General features: G+C 42.0%; 1 protein-coding gene across 1 annotated transcript; it reads right to left on the bottom strand.

Annotated features, from left to right (window-relative positions):
- Positions 1-18,020, bottom strand: noc2l (NOC2-like nucleolar associated transcriptional repressor). Its single transcript, XM_072367979.1, has 18 exons — positions 17,953-18,020; positions 17,443-17,562; positions 17,164-17,347; positions 16,846-17,089; positions 14,737-14,827; positions 14,559-14,637; positions 14,247-14,357; positions 14,039-14,152; positions 13,691-13,879; positions 12,329-12,468; positions 11,611-11,722; positions 9,514-9,627; positions 8,215-8,316; positions 7,792-7,935; positions 3,344-3,457; positions 2,972-3,107; positions 1,102-1,206; positions 1-274 (listed from the first exon to the last, which is right to left on the bottom strand). The coding sequence occupies exons 1-18, from the start codon at positions 17,970-17,972 to the stop codon at positions 147-149; spliced, it is 2,247 nt and encodes a 748-aa protein (XP_072224080.1). The 5' UTR covers positions 17,973-18,020; the 3' UTR covers positions 1-146.
- Between the last annotated feature and the right edge of the window lie 34 nt (positions 18,021-18,054).

Genomic DNA, 18,054 nt, shown 5'->3' on the forward strand with positions numbered 1-18,054 from the left:
AACTTGATAAAAATTACATCATAATCTTGTTTGTACTGTACTGTACATATGAAGCAATACAAAATTCTAAAGCAAACAGCCAACATAAGTCCAAAAATATGGTGGGTGTAAATGTTGCAAGGGAGAGTGCACAAATTCCACGAAGGTCAGTCGTCATCAGACAGCTGCAGGTCTTCCACCACATCCTCGTCTCCCTCCGCCAGTTTTATCAGAGCTGCGGTAGACAGAGGCTGAGGAGCACTGGAGGCCTTCTCATCCTCATCCTCATCCTCACCTTGAAGACAGACAGGAAGCACTTTACACGTCACACTCTCACATTAGTAAGTATACGAATATGTTAAGATTAGATTACAGTACCGTATAATTAGAAGCATAACTAATGTCTATAAGAGAAATTCTATGTCAACAGTATATTATCGTTGTACTATATTTTTTATTAAAGCTTTTACACCTTCACCACTCATGTGAAAGGTTGCATGTTACAATAACATTGAAGCGGTCACATGGTTTGTTTATCTCTCTTCCTTCAATGATACTTTTTGTATGGAAAAGTTATTACTACTAAAAGTAATGATTCTTTATCAAAGAAAACACTTCTCATAAACTGAAACGCTTTGTTTGTAGTCCAGGCTTTCCTTCTCTACATCACCATGAGCGACAGCTAAAAGCTCAAATCCTTTTGGATTATTTTGCAGGACAGCAAAGGCTTCCTGTTCTGTTTATTCAAACAAAATAAATATATGGGAATTATTTACAGGTTTTTGATTTCATAAATAAGGAGATATAATAAGCTCAGAAAACCAGGAGAATCGAGGTTTCCCCTCGAATGAAAAGTGGCATCTTTCAACAACTTGTTTGATTGATTGATAGTTAAAACTCAAAGTCATTCACTTAATAATAACACAACCAAAAAGAGTCTGCCGCCTTATGTTATAATTTAATAGTTGCAGTATTGTTTCCATCAGTAATTATCTTTTAACCTTTTACCTTCACAAAGCTAGTCTTCATACGAACTGTTGGAGCTAAATTAATAATGGTTGAAAATTTTTAAATGTCTGAAAACTGCCGGAATGTTTGTTCGGATGCCCATGATGTACCGACCTGAATCTCCACCCTCCATCCCCTCGTCGTCACTTAAGTCAGACAGATCTTCAAGATCATCATTGTCATCATCGTCATCGTCTGATGCAGGGCTGCTCTTCTTATCTGAGGGGAAACAGTGAAAAACATCACAGCACACAGATTTTTGTCTAGTGTTACTTTCTTCAGATTTTCCTAAGTTTGCACTGGTGCATCGCTGACGTCTGTGGACTTTGGAGACGTGGATATGTGGGCCAGGTATCAGAGGCAGCTGAAAGTGTCTATTTCCTCCTGAGATGGAACTGAGAGTCGATTACAGGCGCCGCTGCTGCAGCACAAACACCCATGACAGTTTACTACCGGCAATTTCAGACATCTTATGCTCCCAGCCTAAATATAGCAAATGGAGATAGCAGGCAGGTTCCACAGCTACCATGATGATGATGGCAGAGTTGGTGTATGTGTGTGTGCTTTTGTGTGTTCATGTGTGCTCAAGAGAAGTTGGGATAGCACAACACAACTTCAGACAAACTCCTAAGAGTAGTGTGTGTGTGTGTGTGCTTTGTATAGCCAAAGGGACAACTGGGGTCCATGGGCTTTGAAGTTGAAACGTGATGAGAGGCTGACAGTGTGATGGAGAGAGCCAAAGCAGAGCGACTTCCTCTGTGTGCAATGCTGCTAACACACACACTCAGATAAACAACATCTATTAAAGCATCAGGTACTTCTCCCAACTGAATTTAACACAACAAACTTGCTCTCGCTAACTTCCACCCTTTGTAGCTCACATGGTGCGAGCAGATTTCAGTAATGCCTGAGAGGTTGCCCTGAAATGACCTAGATGACTTATTACCACCGCACACTAACACCACAAACACACACACACACACACACACACACACACACGCGCATGCATGCATGCACACATCATTCTAAATCATCAGCCCCCTCCTCTGAGACTCCCCCTCTTTCCGGGAGCATGTGAGACCACAAACAGCTTTGGTGAGCTAAAGCTTTTGGCTCTTCAAGACTGGACAACGAGGTGGTGGCTGTGCATTTGAGCATTATCATTGAAATATGCGTGTGTCTGTGTGCATGAGAACATGCGGGGGCAGCTAGTTAAAGTCCGTAGAGCCAGAAAGAGGAATAAAAAAGGGGAGAAGAGAGAAGTGGGAGCAGCCACCTCTGGCTGTTCCAGTGGGCTGGTTTGAATTAGGAACCCCCGCTGGGATCCAAGCCTGTACTTCCTGTTGGAGGGGTTTCAGCTCGTGCGTGTGAGCACAAGGGGTGGGGCAGAGACAAATGAAAGAGGCGGAGGGCGGGGGAGCCGCTTGCCGGCAGCTGCCCATCCGTTTGTGGGGACTCTTTTTACAATGAAGTCCAGATGCATTAAAAAGAAGAAAAAAATCCCTCTTGACGCCTACTTCTTTCCTCTGTCCAGAGTTTTTTTTTTCTTTTTCAGATTGGAGCGTGTCCGAGGTAAAGCTGTGAAAGAGAAGTTGCAGCTGCTTGTGACCTGCGGACGACCCCGAGTGGATGAGCCACGCGAGGGTGAAAGGATGAGCTGGCTCCTGTTGCTGGGCTGTGAACCAAGCTGTTTGAGAAGTGTAGATTTTCTCTTTAGTTTGAGTTGGGATTGAATTCTAATTTCAAGAGAAACATGTTTTTAATGCCAGGGCCCTGTGGTACCTGCGCTGCAGGTGATCTGCCACATGTAGCCAAAATTTTAAGACTGTGAGTGCCCCAGACACAGTCATTACCTTTTAACTTTGCTTTTACCCAGTTGTGACAAAATACAGCCCTCTAGAGGCCAAGATGGGCAGTTTATCAGGACTATATATGTATCAAGTTTCAAAGTCCGAAGGAAAACTGGACGAGAGAGTTTGCTTACTTTTCAGTTTGAGTCCTGCGTCATCTATGTCAGAGTCGCTGTCAGACTGGAACAGATCCTTGAACTCTTTCTTGTCCTCCACTTTCTTCTCTTGAACCTTCCTCCGTTTGATCTCCGGCAGGTCCAGATCCTCCATCTTTACAAACAAAAAATATACATAAAATCCCCAAAAACTTGCTTTCATGGCTTCTATGATTATCATAAATGAGCCGCTTTGCCAGTAAAATGTTCTACTGTAGAGCATGACAGTTTTGTGATTAATGTAAAAGAGCAATTCTTGTGGGGAAATGCTAACATTCAAAGAGGAAAATGCCAGAAGAGATTCAAGGTGACTGAGGCAAATGATGGTGGGTTTTTCAGACGGATAATTACCCTTTCTTTGCCAGAGATCTCCAGCTGGATCTCCTTCTCCCTCAGCTTCTTCCACTGGGTGTAGTACCTGCTGAGGGGAGTCCCTTCCTCCTGGATCTGCTTCTCCCAGGCCGCCTGACAGAGAACACAGATGTAGTTATATAGAGGTGTAGACAGATATCAACTGGAATGAATAACAAGGGTTTTATACAATCTGTTAAATCTTTCAGAAGGTTGACTCAGGCTCTAAAATCATCTTAATACATGCAGCTTTCAACAGCATCCTCAGATCAACCAGAAACAGACGAGACAGTGCTGAGAGTCAAGAGGATAGAGAAGACAAACTGACTGAAGAAGCCTGAAACAAGAGATCTTCTGCAGCCCCTAAAGGTCTGTGTGGATGATATTGATTAGGCCCAATCACATTATCTGACCGACAAATCCAATAGGGCGAACAGGCTGCGGCCTCCTTTATCCGTTAGCTTAACACATATATCACAATTTGCTGTGCAGCTATGGAGATGGCTGACATGGATGGACACACACACACACACACACACACACACACACACAAAATATACGCTGCTTATGAATTCAGTCAGGCAACTTATATAAAAAAAGGATTTCCATGAACAGACAACACAAACAAGAAGCAGGGCATCATGAATTGGGCTAGTTCTCAGTTTGGGTGACATGTTAGCAGGGGGCTGGTGGCCGGAGGGGGGCCGTGGCCTTTCCACAGCGGCAGCAGCAGGGCTCACCCCTCTCCCTTGCCTGCAGTGACACTTCTGCTGCCGTGATGTCAGGGATTCGATGCCATGGTGACAGCCTCCACCGAGCAGAAAGCCGGGGCGACAGGCACTGTCACAGTGTCGTTGGAACACTTGTGTGTTTACACACACACACTTCCATGTGTGTACACATCAGCTAGATTTACACAGACCATCAGCTTTAATTTAATTATCAAAAGCTTAATATTTATCAGCGCTACACATACAGCCAAGCCATATAAAAATGTATGCGTTTGTAGATGTGAGGGAAACAGATTCTCTGTCTAACACACACTCTTACAAATGGCTACTCATTAAGGGCTCATTTATGCTCAACGTTAAATTGGCAGAAACATACAGACGGAGCCTTCTGTCCGTCCTCTGCGTTCATTTCATGCAGATTTTGGTCCGTTTAGAGACCTTGTGGATGCGTACCTAAACTCAGCAAACAGAGCGGTACCACTTGAAATCGTGGGGGCAGTATGATGCAATATAGCTCACGTGCGACCAGAAAAAGGAACAAAGACAAACACAGAAATGGCAGAACTTTTTTTTTTTTTTTTTTTTAAGAGAGGCTGACCATTGCCGTCTACTGCACAGCCTCTTTTTAGGTCCCCTTCTGTGAAGGTGCATTATCATGATCTCTTCCACCTTTGTCATGTTTCCTATTGTCTAACACTGACGCCGGAACTTGGGAGGGTAACTGTGAACTGCCCTCTGGTTGATGTATTGCCTAACAACCATGCCAACGTAAAGCACTCATGGAAGTATGTGGGCAGTGGCGCCTGACAAAGTTTAAAACGGATGTACCCATTTACGTGCGTAAAGGGAGCATAAATAAGCCTCAAGGCAGCATTGCCTCTGGTTCAAAAGCCTTTAAGAGCTGACTAAATGGTTCCTTCTTACATCAACTCTGACTTTACACAGGAAACCATCTTTCATTAACAGTTTTGCCAGCAGCAACTTCCCTTACTGAACTGGAGCCCATCGGGGATATTTCAGGATTTTAATATTTGTAATTCAGTAAAAAGTAACAATGTTGATTAATAACTTGTACAGTTTGGTTCACATTGTCCCAGTTCACTCCTCATCAAAAAACTTTCACTAGTTGTCTAAAACCAAGTTCAGACTACAAGATTTTTGTTGTATTGTTTACACTATACGTGTTTCTATTGTGTTTTGGAGTTTTGAAGTCTTATTGCGTCCACATTACACACCTGATCTGTGACAGGGGGTCACACACTACAAGATTTTTCTCCATACGTAACCCCTGACTGATCTTTACAGAGCATCTCCAGCTGTCAGGCAGACCCGTTTTTCACTCTCATCATTACTGTTACACTATACCTGATACGAGGAGCTCATTCCTTTCGTTTGCTCCCCTCCTCTTGTCTCTGGTACCCTCACTGGCTGTAGCTCCTCGCAAACAGCTCATTCAACAGACATCTCCATAAGCCTCTGAAATCATGTTCGTCTATCTGCATGAGATCGGAACCTTTTGTTTGCGACGTGAAAATCAGGCTTGAAATTTAGTAGTGTGAATTAGGTTTATTCAAGCAGTTTTTTTTTCAGTCACACAACAAAGCAGTCCTCCTTCTGCATCACAGCTTATGCTCTGGAACTGAAATGACGGACTGAACTTGAACTACTTCCTTACCGTTTTATCAGCACCTCTGTTATGAATAGAACAGCGAGACAGCAGTGGCAGCAGGAGCGTTTTTGAGTGAATGTGGACAAAACAACAATCAAAGAGTCCGGTTGAACAGTCTTTTTTTGCTTGGAACTCTTCCTAACTGAGACCTGGAAGTATCTGAGTAGCAGCCAGATAAGAGCTGATTGAATTCTGTTCCTTGCAGCCACACATTTTCAGGGCAGCACTCGATCGATTTATTTAACTTTTAAAAACGACTTTCTTTTATTTTTGTTATGAACTTCGATAATAAATATTCCATATTATCCCTAATATGTGATGTGACAATGTGATATGATTGCGATAGACAAAGTATCCAAAGCCCTTTTTGTAGAGTATCTATAAAACCTTTGTGGTTTTAGTGATGCAGAGTGGTCGTCTCTTCCTACATCCTTGAGAATTTCTCCTTCCACCTTTCCTTAACCTCGTGGCGTTTTCCATGCTAAACCAGCTTCACTATTGCTCCATTCCTCTGTGTTCACTTTACGGTTTTAGCAGCTAACATTAAGAGCTGTTGCTTATATGATTAATATTTCACTATTCTTTGTTTTTGGAATTATCAGAGATGTTCTGGTGGTGCATTCATGACAAATCGGAAATCAGAATATCCAACTTATATCCAAATAAAAAAAAAAGAAAGCCAATTAAAAGTAAAGTACATTTCCTTGTCAGGAAATAAAAACAGTTAACAAAATACTGGTAAAGCATTATTAGCTCGTTTACTTCTTCGGTTAGGGGAACAAATGTAACTGTAACATATATGATAAATTATGAGATTTGATGTTAATATAATGAGCAAAAAGCAAGCATATCAACTTTCCATTTCTAAAGTACATCTGAACCTTAAGTCAGATGGAGATGATGAGAAGAGGCTGTATAACCTTGTAGTGACAGGTTTCCCTTGCAACTCTGAAAGCTCATATAATGACACATTTTCAAACACACGAGGCCCAAATTAAAATGCCAGGGTAGAGATTCTGAGTTGGAAGTGACTTCAAACAACCAAACATTGCTCCCAAACACAGTTGCAGTGATTTTTCCATAAAGTGTTTCCTTTAAACAAAGGCGAAAGAGATAGTCAGTGAAAGTAACATTGTTTTGTCGGTTTTTTGCTGGATTCTCACATTTGTCCAATTTATTTTGATTCAAATCTGCACACATAATCTGTGAAATACTTCAAACTAAAATGACAGAATGTAATAGTTTAAAGCTCAGAACAAAAAAGTTCCTTCATTGAACTATAGTTTAGAGCTTGAGACGAAGCAACTAAACAACTATAGGCAGATGTGTGATACTGATCTCAACATCTGCTGTAATATTCCGACACAGAGTGAAGCAGGCTTTTGATGTGTGTGAGTTTGTGCAATCTGAACAGCACACAACCTCTTCAGAGAATCCACTTCTGAGGAAACACGTCTCAATATACCAGGTAGTCTGAGGCCCTTGTAGTGTACCAAATGGGTGGAGTACAGGTGGTGAGTGGTTAATAACGTGAATTAATAAGGTGCACTGCAGCAAAATAAATGGAAATGACTAACCTGAGTGTAATGATAGCGATGTTCTCAAGGGAAAGAGAGAGCATTAATAGATAATAAGCCATGCTGTACATGAACCCATGTAAGAAGTGCATTACTGTCCGCTAGATATCAATAAAGCTCAAGCTAACAATAAAAAATTTACTTCTATTATCGGACAAAATTAACCCATCTCAACTGGACTTTTCAAGACAACCCACAGTGAAATCTGATATCCGTCTTCTGTTGATATGTTGTTGGTAAACTGACATAAGCTAAGTGTGAAGGGTTTATGTCCAACTACTTTCACAAAATCACTGCATTTTGACATATTCACATTCTCCTTGGCTGTAAATGAAGAACACCACCCTCCATTTCTAACTTTAAGCTTCACAAAAACTTAACATGAAGAAACAGATCAGCCAAAGAGACAAGGCAAATGAGGTAAAATTCTTGGAAATGCAGCCTGTCTTTCACACCACCTCCCACACTCACCACAGCGGCGGCATCAGCCACTCCGAAGACGGCCTTCTGTCTCCGTCCTGTGATGTAGTTGCTGTTCTCCTGTACTTTCTCCAACAGCTGGCGCACCGGCTTGGAGTAATTGGCCACTTTGCATTCCTTCAGGAAAGCTTTCAGCTGCAAGGACACAGAAAATGAGCATGAGAGAAAAGGAAATGCCAAAAAGGATGATTTTGTCCACTCCTTCCCCCTAAAATGCATTACGTTGGAGGATTTGAGGTCATTTCCAATGAAGGAAGCATATTTAGAGTTACAGGTCCTGAATTATCTATATAGTACATAAACTCTAATTGTGACGTTCAACATCACTGAATCTGATTAATTATAACAAGCTGCATTTGTCATGTATAATTCTGTAGATGAATGGAGAATAATGAGTTTAAAAGGTTGAAATACCTGAACAATGGCAGGCAGGGCCAGCTCAGGGAAGCCAATAGTGCTGGCCTGAGTATGAAAGTATTCCAGCATCAGGTCATACAGTTGGTCAATCAACCCGTCCTAAAGCCAAACAGAGACACAAAATTCACACTTTGCATTCAGGCGTATAATTCAGTGTACCGATATCCTCTATGCAGTGTCACTAAATTCAAATTTAGAGATCAAAGCCCATCAAAAGAATCTGTGGACATCTCGGATGTTACAAAAGCAGCACGGCCGTTTAATCTAGACAGTTATGAAGCTCTGAATCTCTGCCAAAGATCTTCATCTGTGATGTCTGTCCACACCTCTGATTTGTTTGGAGCTTCAATCCACTGTAAGAGCAGCTTCAGTGTCCAGTGATGATGCCACTGCAGGGGTGGCTGCAGCCATTACTTACTACTGATTGGTCAGACTGAAAATCAAACTCTTATTCCAAACACAAGTCTACAAATAAGATGTCAGACTAGAAGAATAAAGAAAAACAAAATGGCAGTTCAGTGATTGTCAGTTTAGGTTTAGCCTATGACTGACTTCTATCAGCTCGGTCTTATTAACAGCTGACAACTCAAAGACAGCTCATCTGATAACGAGTAGCACAAAATAAAAAAATGAAAAAGTCGTTTCAAGCCAGACTTTGAAACTTCTGTGTAACAATGACTAGAAGAAGCCTTCTTTGTCTTTACATTTCTTACCAAGTAGAAAAGTGTGAGAACAGAAAACAAACAAAACCAGCCAATGACATAACACTGACATGACATCTTTTTAAAGAAGCAGCAACTAAGGTCTGAACCATGTTGTACTTATTTTTTACCATCAAGTAAGAAGTCTAGCAACTAGTATAAATCAACACTTAAAGCCTTCAGCGGAGTAGGTGCAAGAAGCGTAGCTGCCTCTCTTTGTGAATACAAATGCAAACGTTTCAAGCCTGCACAGACCAGCTTGTTTCTAAATTAAGGCTGATCTGTGAGCTCAAACGGGTCTGTTGTGAGTTTATCAGGCAGCTGCCCAGGTGACCGCGATGTGAACAGTCCTAGTGAGCGGAGTGCAGGGGATAATCCCAGTGATTCGTCCTGCAATCCTCTTGGCTGCGGCACTAAGCGCGGCGACTCAGGGACAGTTTTAGAGCCCTGACAAGGGGCTGTCAGCACTGCCCTCAATCCCCTTATGCAGACACACAAGCTAAGTGAGCCACTCATCTGATCAGTTGCTCCTTCTAAGAGCAATAAAGATGCAAACAGCTTCTACTCCTTTCCGGCTGATCACAGTAAAGCTTACCTTGTAGGCTTTCTCCATTAAGTTGATTTTGTTTAGTTTCAGGATGACAGCAAAGTTGATGGGTTTATTACTCATTCGGCCCGGTTTCCTGTTAAAATCCACTTGCTGGAAGATCTGTGAAAGAAAAGCAGAAAATGGCAACACTGGAATCTGATATTCCTGCAAAAAAAAATAAATAAAAAGCAACAAAGCAAATAAAAGTTTTAAACATTTTCCGCCATTCTTTTTGTTAAGAATTTAACTACTGGATTATCAAAGTGGCGTTGTCATGGGGGGGTCATCTAAAGTAACTTTGTAACTTTGCAGTTCCATTGACCGCCACATAACTCTTGCTTCAGATGGTTGTTTTCTTTGAGACTATATGTTCTCAACTGAGAAGTGTCCTCGCTGTGAAGGTGCAGTGCCGCCACCGGTTAGCTACTGCTTGTACAGTGGCAGTGCACGACCGACGCAGTGCACGACCGACGCAGTGCACGACCGACGCAGTGCACGACCGACGCAGTGTACGACCGACGCAGTGCTCGACCGACGCAGTGCACGACCGACGCAGTGCACGACCGACGCAGTGCACGACCGACGCAGTGCACGACCGACGCAACAAGGACGTTCTTTGATGTTCACTTAAGTAATTCCCACAACTCTGCTATATGAGAAACTCATTTTCACTTTAAACAAACACTAATTCTACAGCTCTCTGCCTTTTCTCCAAAGATTTTACAGCCTCTGGCCACATTTCATTTGCTGTATGTTGAACATGTTTTGACCATTACCATTCAACGGCTTACTTTAAAAACTGCAGCGTTACCGAGACAACACATTTCTATCTTAGTCTGTGAAAGTACATTCTAGCCAACGTGTAGGCCATTTGTCTACAAGCTGCAGCTTTCACATCTGCCCACAGTGTGCAAGTGAAATTCTGTTTTGTATTTGTGTATTGAGCTATTTCTGTCTCTCTGTATCTGTGTGTGTGTGTGTGTGTGTGGTCGTTAATGTTCTCTGTGTGCGCAGCACAGCAACGCTCCTGGCCGGTGCTGTCTGTACAAACATAGGATGTGGTGGCGGTCTGCGGGGGAGCCAGGGGGAAGTGGGAAGGCATGGGCCAACCCTGGTGCGCTCACACACACACACACGCACACACACAAAAACACGGCACAGCTACTGAAGCAGGAAGCTCCAAATCATACACCCCCCTCGGAGATACGAGAACACACACAGGCACAGACACACAGGAGGAAAGAGGGCTGCTTCTGCTGCTCTAATTAAAACAGTAGCAGCGTACCTCAGCCTGCCTTTAACAAGGGGAACAGTAAGGGAGAAAAAACACAGGAAGTACTGTGCGTCACAAATAAACACAGCTTGCTGTTGGGGGTTAGGGGGAGGGAGCTATGAGAGTGCATGTGCAGAGGAGAGGGGGGCCATAGGCAGAGAGGATGTGGTCTGCACAGCATGTTAGGACCAGAGTGTAAACCAGTACCGTGCTTTTATCGGGTCGGTCAAACTGCTGCAAGCACACGCAAACACACACACACACACTTTCATAAAGCGCACACTGACCACTCCCAGTGGGCCGAGCTTGTTGCTGTCGCCAGCACACTGCTCTCCTCCAAAAAACCACAACAAAGCTGCGCAGCATGTGCAGACACTTGCACAAGTTCGTACACAACTTACACAAGCGGGTAGAACCATGTGCTTAACACCTGACCCCGAAAGAATATTGTCAGTTGGTGACCTGTGATTGGTCTGATAACAAAAGGTGGCTCTCGCACAGCTCTATCCTTCGATCATTTCCTCCTGAGCCCCTTCAGTTGTGGCCGTTGAGACCATAATGCCTTTCACACGCCACTGATGTTTTTCCACAGCAAACCACCGACGGAACATTTCATCACATCTACCTTTTCATTGTTTCCATTTGTGAAAAACGCAACCAACTGACTGTTCTTTATTCAAGCTCATTTCAAACTATCGGAGGACTTCAAGCTGTGTTTTGATGTGAAAAACTTCAGTTTAGACCACTGGAAACTTGAGTCGACTCCCTTTTAGCCTCACTGATCACATAATATCTGTATTGTGGTTAGTGGAGATGACATGAGGTCTTACCTCTAAGAGGAAAGGCAGAACAGGCACAAAAGTATTGGTGCTGCTAGATAGCAGAGTGAGGGCTCTGCAGCAGTGCATCCTCAGAGGGTAATATCTTGATGTAGGCACCAGCCTGAAAGAAAAAACAGTCTATGTCTCCACCTGCTGTTGGTACAATGTACAGCGGCTTGGGCTCACCATAGCACAATGTCATAATGCCCGAGATTAAAAGCAAAATCCAGCCAGGATTTAAACTGATTTATGACCAACAGACTTTTGGGCGATGAGCCCCACAATTGTTAAATGTGAATTAAAAATTCTACATACAGAAAGGCCCAAAATGTGTTACATAGCAAACAGGCTGCGTGCAAAAAAAATAAGTCCACTGGAGACCACCATATTCCCTGGTTGCATACCAGACAATTAACTTAGTAACTCTAAAACTGTTTTACATACTCCTCATGTATTTCTAATGTATCATTTTAATCTTCAGCATGTCTGTCACTGCTGAAATTAAATAAAGCTTGTACTTTGTCTTTATGACTATCTGAAATTATTCACACAAAGTACTATAAAAGCAAAACTCACAGAAAAGCACCAATTCACAGAATGTTAAACACTGTAAAAAATGTAAATAATTCACAAAGGTGACAGGATTAACAAGGAATCTGGATATGTTGCAGATTTATTTCATGGCATATCAGCTACTTTAAGTGAGATAATACGACTGCATACTCACTTGATGGTGCCAATTATGACTTGGCAGAGTGGATAGATCAGAGGTTGGAGAACATCACTGGGGTACAGGGTGCTGAGGACCCGGCACCACAGGTACAGACAGTGGATATACTGCCAGTTGTACACCGACTGATAGGTTTCCTAGCAACAATCAACCAAATGAAAAAAAATGTCTGACAAGATCAGGTGGCTGTGCTGAACATTTAAGTGTAACAGATTAGCAGTGTGGTCTTCAAATGTCAGTCTATATTTTTAGACCTTCTTTTTACATCTAACACACCTTTTAAATAAGAGCTTTTTAAAATAAATAAACAAATAAATTGAGGAAATACACAGGCACTAATGGAATAGAATTACAAATAGATTCTTATAGATTCCCAAATGACTGAACAATACTCCAGTAATCGTATCTGTTAGCCACGTTTCATCTGCGACTGAGACTTTTGGAGTCTCCAAAATCTTTGAACCCTTGCATTTTAGCCGCAGAGATGAATGAAAGCAGTCCCTGTGGATACTGATGACAGACACCGGTACCTTTGAGATGGAGCTTCAGGCACCAAAGAATACTTACTGGATGATCAAGTGGTAAGATTGCAGCCTTTCATGTGGGTGACCGGGTTTCGACTCCTGACCCCCCGCATGAAAGGTACTACCTCTAGTAGGGGTCCTTAAGTAAGGGATATGAGTGTAAGTTGCTCTGGATAATAGTGTCTACCAAATGCATAAACATGAACAAGTGATTCTAGCATTTTAATAATCTCAAGGTCAATATTCGCTCCAAGTATAATATTTGCTTTAATGGGAGGTGTAGCATTAATTGTTGTAACTGCATTAAAAAACAAAACCAAAACATTAAAACTTGGCCATCTGGCCAGCTAAACCATTTGGGGAGAGAGATGGAACAAAGCTGTAGGGTTAATGTGGAGATTGAGTGTTAATAATGAAAACAGATCAGTGAATTACAGAAACTAAGTTTATCATCTGGTTGTTTCACGGTGGGTCTGCTCTGAAGCACTACACCTCAGCATAACCACGTGGGAAGGTGCTTCATTGCATCGAGTGCGGCTGAATGACATTTTCTCCTTCCAGTGTAGCTTCACGGCATTGTTTGTATACTACAGACGAGTGCCTCTTTTTAAACAGAAGTGCAGCTCCAACACGTGCAGGCGAGTGGACGCACACTTTTCATATAAAAACAAACTAATCTGCCAGAACTTCGCAGAACTTAAGAGCAGTCATGGGGACATTTATCAGTTCCTTGAAAAGTGATGTTTGCAGATCTAAAATAACCGGGTGCTTTTGGTTGAAAACACTTCTCCTGGGGGCTTTTAAAACAGAGGACAAACAGAGTAAACAAACAAACCTTCTTCTTCATGGTCATGGCGTTTCTGAGGTGAATAGCCAGCTGTCGGATGTAGATGAAGGCATGCTGATAACTGGCCTGTGTGTCCAAGGCATACATTTCTGTAAGAGTTCTCTGCATGAAGTTGATCATGGGAAGCACGTTGGGAGATGTGAACTTGCAGTTTTGTACATAAGACATGTACATTTGCTGCAAAGAGAAAGAAAACTGGCATCAAAAGAAGAACAGAGTGCTGCAGGGAAAAATAAAGCTAAAGAAAAAGTTTTGACTGCACTGTGCAGATTCCCCTTTTCCCAAGTCCATTTTCGACGCAGTTCTGCTTCGTATCACCCCATTTATGCTGCTCACCTTGAGAATAGGGTTAAGATGCGTTGCCTGCTTGTGTCTGCAAATTTTGTTCAGAGCCAAGAAAGCAAGAACCCGACTTGTCTCCTCCCCTGTGCTCCACTGCTTCAATAGTTGCTAGACACAAAAATAAGGAGGTTAAAAAGGAGGCACTTGAAAATCCCCATTTCCAATTGAAGAATTCACTCAATCCAAACACTTCAAAGCTTACCTTAATGAGGTGGCGACACTGTTTGGGTAGACACAGGTAATAAGGTATGAGCTGGTTGGCGTGCTTTAGAACTGCGCTGATGACTGTTGATTCCGTTAGACAGGATAACAGCTACAAGTACAGAGCAAGGAAATGAAGAAGAAGAAAAGATATTACAGGGATGTTTTCAGGACAAAGAGGTAGTGGAGGAATATTCAAGCAGATATTCAACACTTCAATACGATTACGCTGTGTCTCTTTACTGTAAAACCTGATCAAATCAAAGGGGGACAAGCACACACACACACACACAGAACAGACCACAATACAAACCTGAACTACTCCACTGAGATACATCTTGACATCAGTCTGATTCCTTGGCCATTTTGGACTAGATGAAGGGAGAACCAGCCTGATGGCAAAACAGAGAAAAAGTTGGAATCTGAACTGTTCACAGCTTCACTGACATTAACAAGACATGAAAACAGCAGACGCTCTGGTGATTTCATACTTTTTCTCGTCTTTATCTGGCTTCAGGTTGAGCATCCTCTGCAGGGTCCCGTGAATGTCTCTGATACAAAACAGGACCAAAGCGTTGAACACTGCAGAGACGACAAGACAAATAGGTTTACAATGAGGCCCCGTAACTGAATGTAAAAAAACCCCCAAAAAACCCAGAGAGAAATATGAAAATAAATGCGCTTGGGGAAATAAAAAGGGTCAGAAATGATAAAGAGAAACAAAGAGAGAAATAAAGAAGTTATTTTCATCATATTTCAGTTCCAATTATTGGCAAATCGAGATATTTATTGAGCCATTTCTATGTTTGTGTATTTATTTCTGATTATGGCAGTTTCAGTCCTCCATTTAAAAAAAAAAAAAACTGAGTTTATACTGACAGGAAAAAAAAATACAACAACAACAATAAAAGATAATAAATCAGCCGACCCTTAATTAAATCAAAGAACATTTTTCAATTCTGATAAAACGATTTGATGGACGAATGGATTTATTATCAAATTTGTTATTATTCCAGATTTGTAGCCTTGTTTGTTCATTCTGGTCTCAGATATAATTCAAAGTTACAGTGTGTAACTATATCAAAGACCTAGAGAGAAAAAAGGATTATGATACTGTAAACTGTGTTTCAATTAGTATCTGATCCCTTTGCCAGACGAACTGTACGTCTTCTTTTACATGGGAGGGCATCAGTATTTTCGTTACCATCTTGCTTTGTTTGGGAGACGTAGCACCATAAAAGGTATATATATGAAGAGCACCTTTCAAAGGGCAACTAAGGCCATTTAAAAGGGGAACTCCGGTATTTGCAGTTCATAGCTGCAAAGTTGTTGTTATTGGCGGCTATCGGGGGGCTTATAGAGGGCTTTCTACACACTAGTCTACTGGGATGACGTCATCGACGCCCGCCGCTGCAGCACAGCTCACTCACTCCGGTAAGAACGTCCATGGTACTCAAAGTTGTCGTCCACGCCGTCAAAATCTGATAAATATCCTGCCATGTTGCATAAAACTATCAGTAGCAAACTACGTGTGAAGTTAGCCGACTGTCACAGAGCACGGAGTAAATAAGCTGTGCTGCAGCAGCACGTGTTGATGACATCATCCCAGCAGACGAGTGTGTAGAAAGCCCTCTATAAGCCCCCCCGACAGAGGCTGCATCGTCTAAGCCCCGTTCACTCCGTTATATGGACCTCAAGGAATCTAAATATCTTCCGAAGGACACCAACTTTCACCAAACTGTTCTCGGTGAGTAGACAAATGTATTTCATGCCAGAAATAAGTTCTAGGTTTAAAAATACCGGAGTTCCCCTTTAAGAAATGGAGGACCATAATAACAAAATAATTCAAAAACAGGCGAGGCGAATTCAGCATAGGACCACGGAAAACAACAGAAATCCAACTTTTCCCAGGAAATCGCTGATGAACATCAAAGGTCTTACAAAGTTTTTCCTTTTCTCCTTGACGGGCTATTCAGCCAACGGATATAGAAGCAAAATGTTGGACGACCAGTGTGTGGACGACATTTCAGACGGTCGCTATCTCCAACTTTGCTGCTCGGTGTCAGTAACTGTGACGTTTTGATGACACGGACCGTTTCACTGCACTCAATGTTTTAGATGCTTGTTTGTCCAAAAATAAAGCCTCAAAATCGAAACATAAAATAATTTTTTTTAAATGATGTATTGTTGTTGGGCTGCTATTAAAAACGTTTCAGGCAACAGGCTTCTCTGACATTGTTGCTGATGGCAAACATTACTTTACTGTCACTGAAGTGTCCAAGTGGGAAACAAACAGAGCGCAGCCATTGTTAACATCATTCACAACAGCTGTGTTTTTCTTACTGCAACAAGCCACAGAAGCTTAACAACAGAACATTACTCAAATACTGTATAAATGACATCAGCAATATGCTGAATTGAAACCCGACAGTAAACTTAAACCTCACTGTAACTTTAAATTAACTGCATATAACATCACTGTGACAATCATTACATATAAAAGTAAGTTGTATATTACTATATTAGTTGTATCTACAGTATATTCCAACTGCTGTATACAGCAAAAGTAAAAGAAAAAACCCAATTCACCCATGACCCACCTGAACTGTCAGCCACTTTGTACCGACACTGAACCCCACCGTCACCCTTCGTCGTGGCGACGGCAGCCTTAAAGGCCTGAGTGACTTCTCTGAAGAGTCGAGGTGTGGGTTCTTTCTTCAGAGCAGCCCTCCAGTCTTCAATCATTTTATCTGTGACTTTGACCGTCTCCACAGCCTTCTTGGTCTTCTTAGAACCTCTCTGACCCTCTTCGCCGTCTTCATCATCGTCACCGGAGCTGGCCTCCTACAAATGAAACATGCCAGTGTGAGGTTCTTTATAGTTCAGGACTCACCGTGAATAAACAGCAATCGGTTTACCTCCAGTGCAGATGGTAGCTGGTGGTACTTTTTCTCATCTTCATCCTCAGAGCTGTCCGTGTCATCAAAATTTAGCAGCGTTTGGTCATTCTCTTGAAGAAACTTGTAGAACTCAGGATCTTTGTTCTGCAACCTGGACAGCTGCTCCTTGTGCTGAGAAGCTTTACCTATCTTCTTTTCATCTCTGTAACAGCATGATTTCCAAAGAGTTAGTCTGCTTTTGGTAGGTTTAATCTTACCAGTTTGAATATGTAAATCATCCCATAGCAAAGGACTCACATCTTAGAGTTCACGTCTTTCTTTTTCTTCTGTTTGGGAGTCTCTTCTTCTGTATGATCTTCATCTTCAGACTCAAAGCCTGTCAGCAGGAACTCATCCATACTGAGGTCCTCTAATTTCCTACAGGAGAGATAGAAATTGAGTGAATGCTGGCTGCCACACGTGTTTTCGACATGTTCTAGGGTTAGTGCAAACGATTGTTTTTGTGGTTCTTTTTGGGATGCCCAGTAGAGACTTAGCTGAAAGTATTTTCTTTTTTACTTTTGAATAGTTTTTGACAGAGAGAAACTAACTAAGCTTAGAGTGGTTAGCATAACACAGAGTGGTTAGCATAACCACTCTATGCTAACGTCATGGATAGCTTAACACAGTCACACCACGTTAAAAACATTCTTGCAAATCTCACAAATTCAACAACCGACTGGACAGTTATAAATACAACATCAGCTAAAAGCTAAATATCATTACGTATAATAGCACACAATAAAAGAAAAAAAAATTCCAACACACCTTTTCTGTTTCGCTGCCATGCTGGAACCAAAACGTGATGCTAAAACTCAATACCCACAATCCCCTGGTGCAAAACGAAACAATTGGTTTTATGTTTCATGG

Source organism: Leuresthes tenuis, unplaced genomic scaffold (genome assembly GCF_036924035.1).
Source record: "Leuresthes tenuis unplaced genomic scaffold, fLeuTen1.0.hap1 SCAF_16, whole genome shotgun sequence".
Classification (NCBI taxonomy): domain Eukaryota; kingdom Metazoa; phylum Chordata; class Actinopteri; order Atheriniformes; family Atherinopsidae; genus Leuresthes; species Leuresthes tenuis.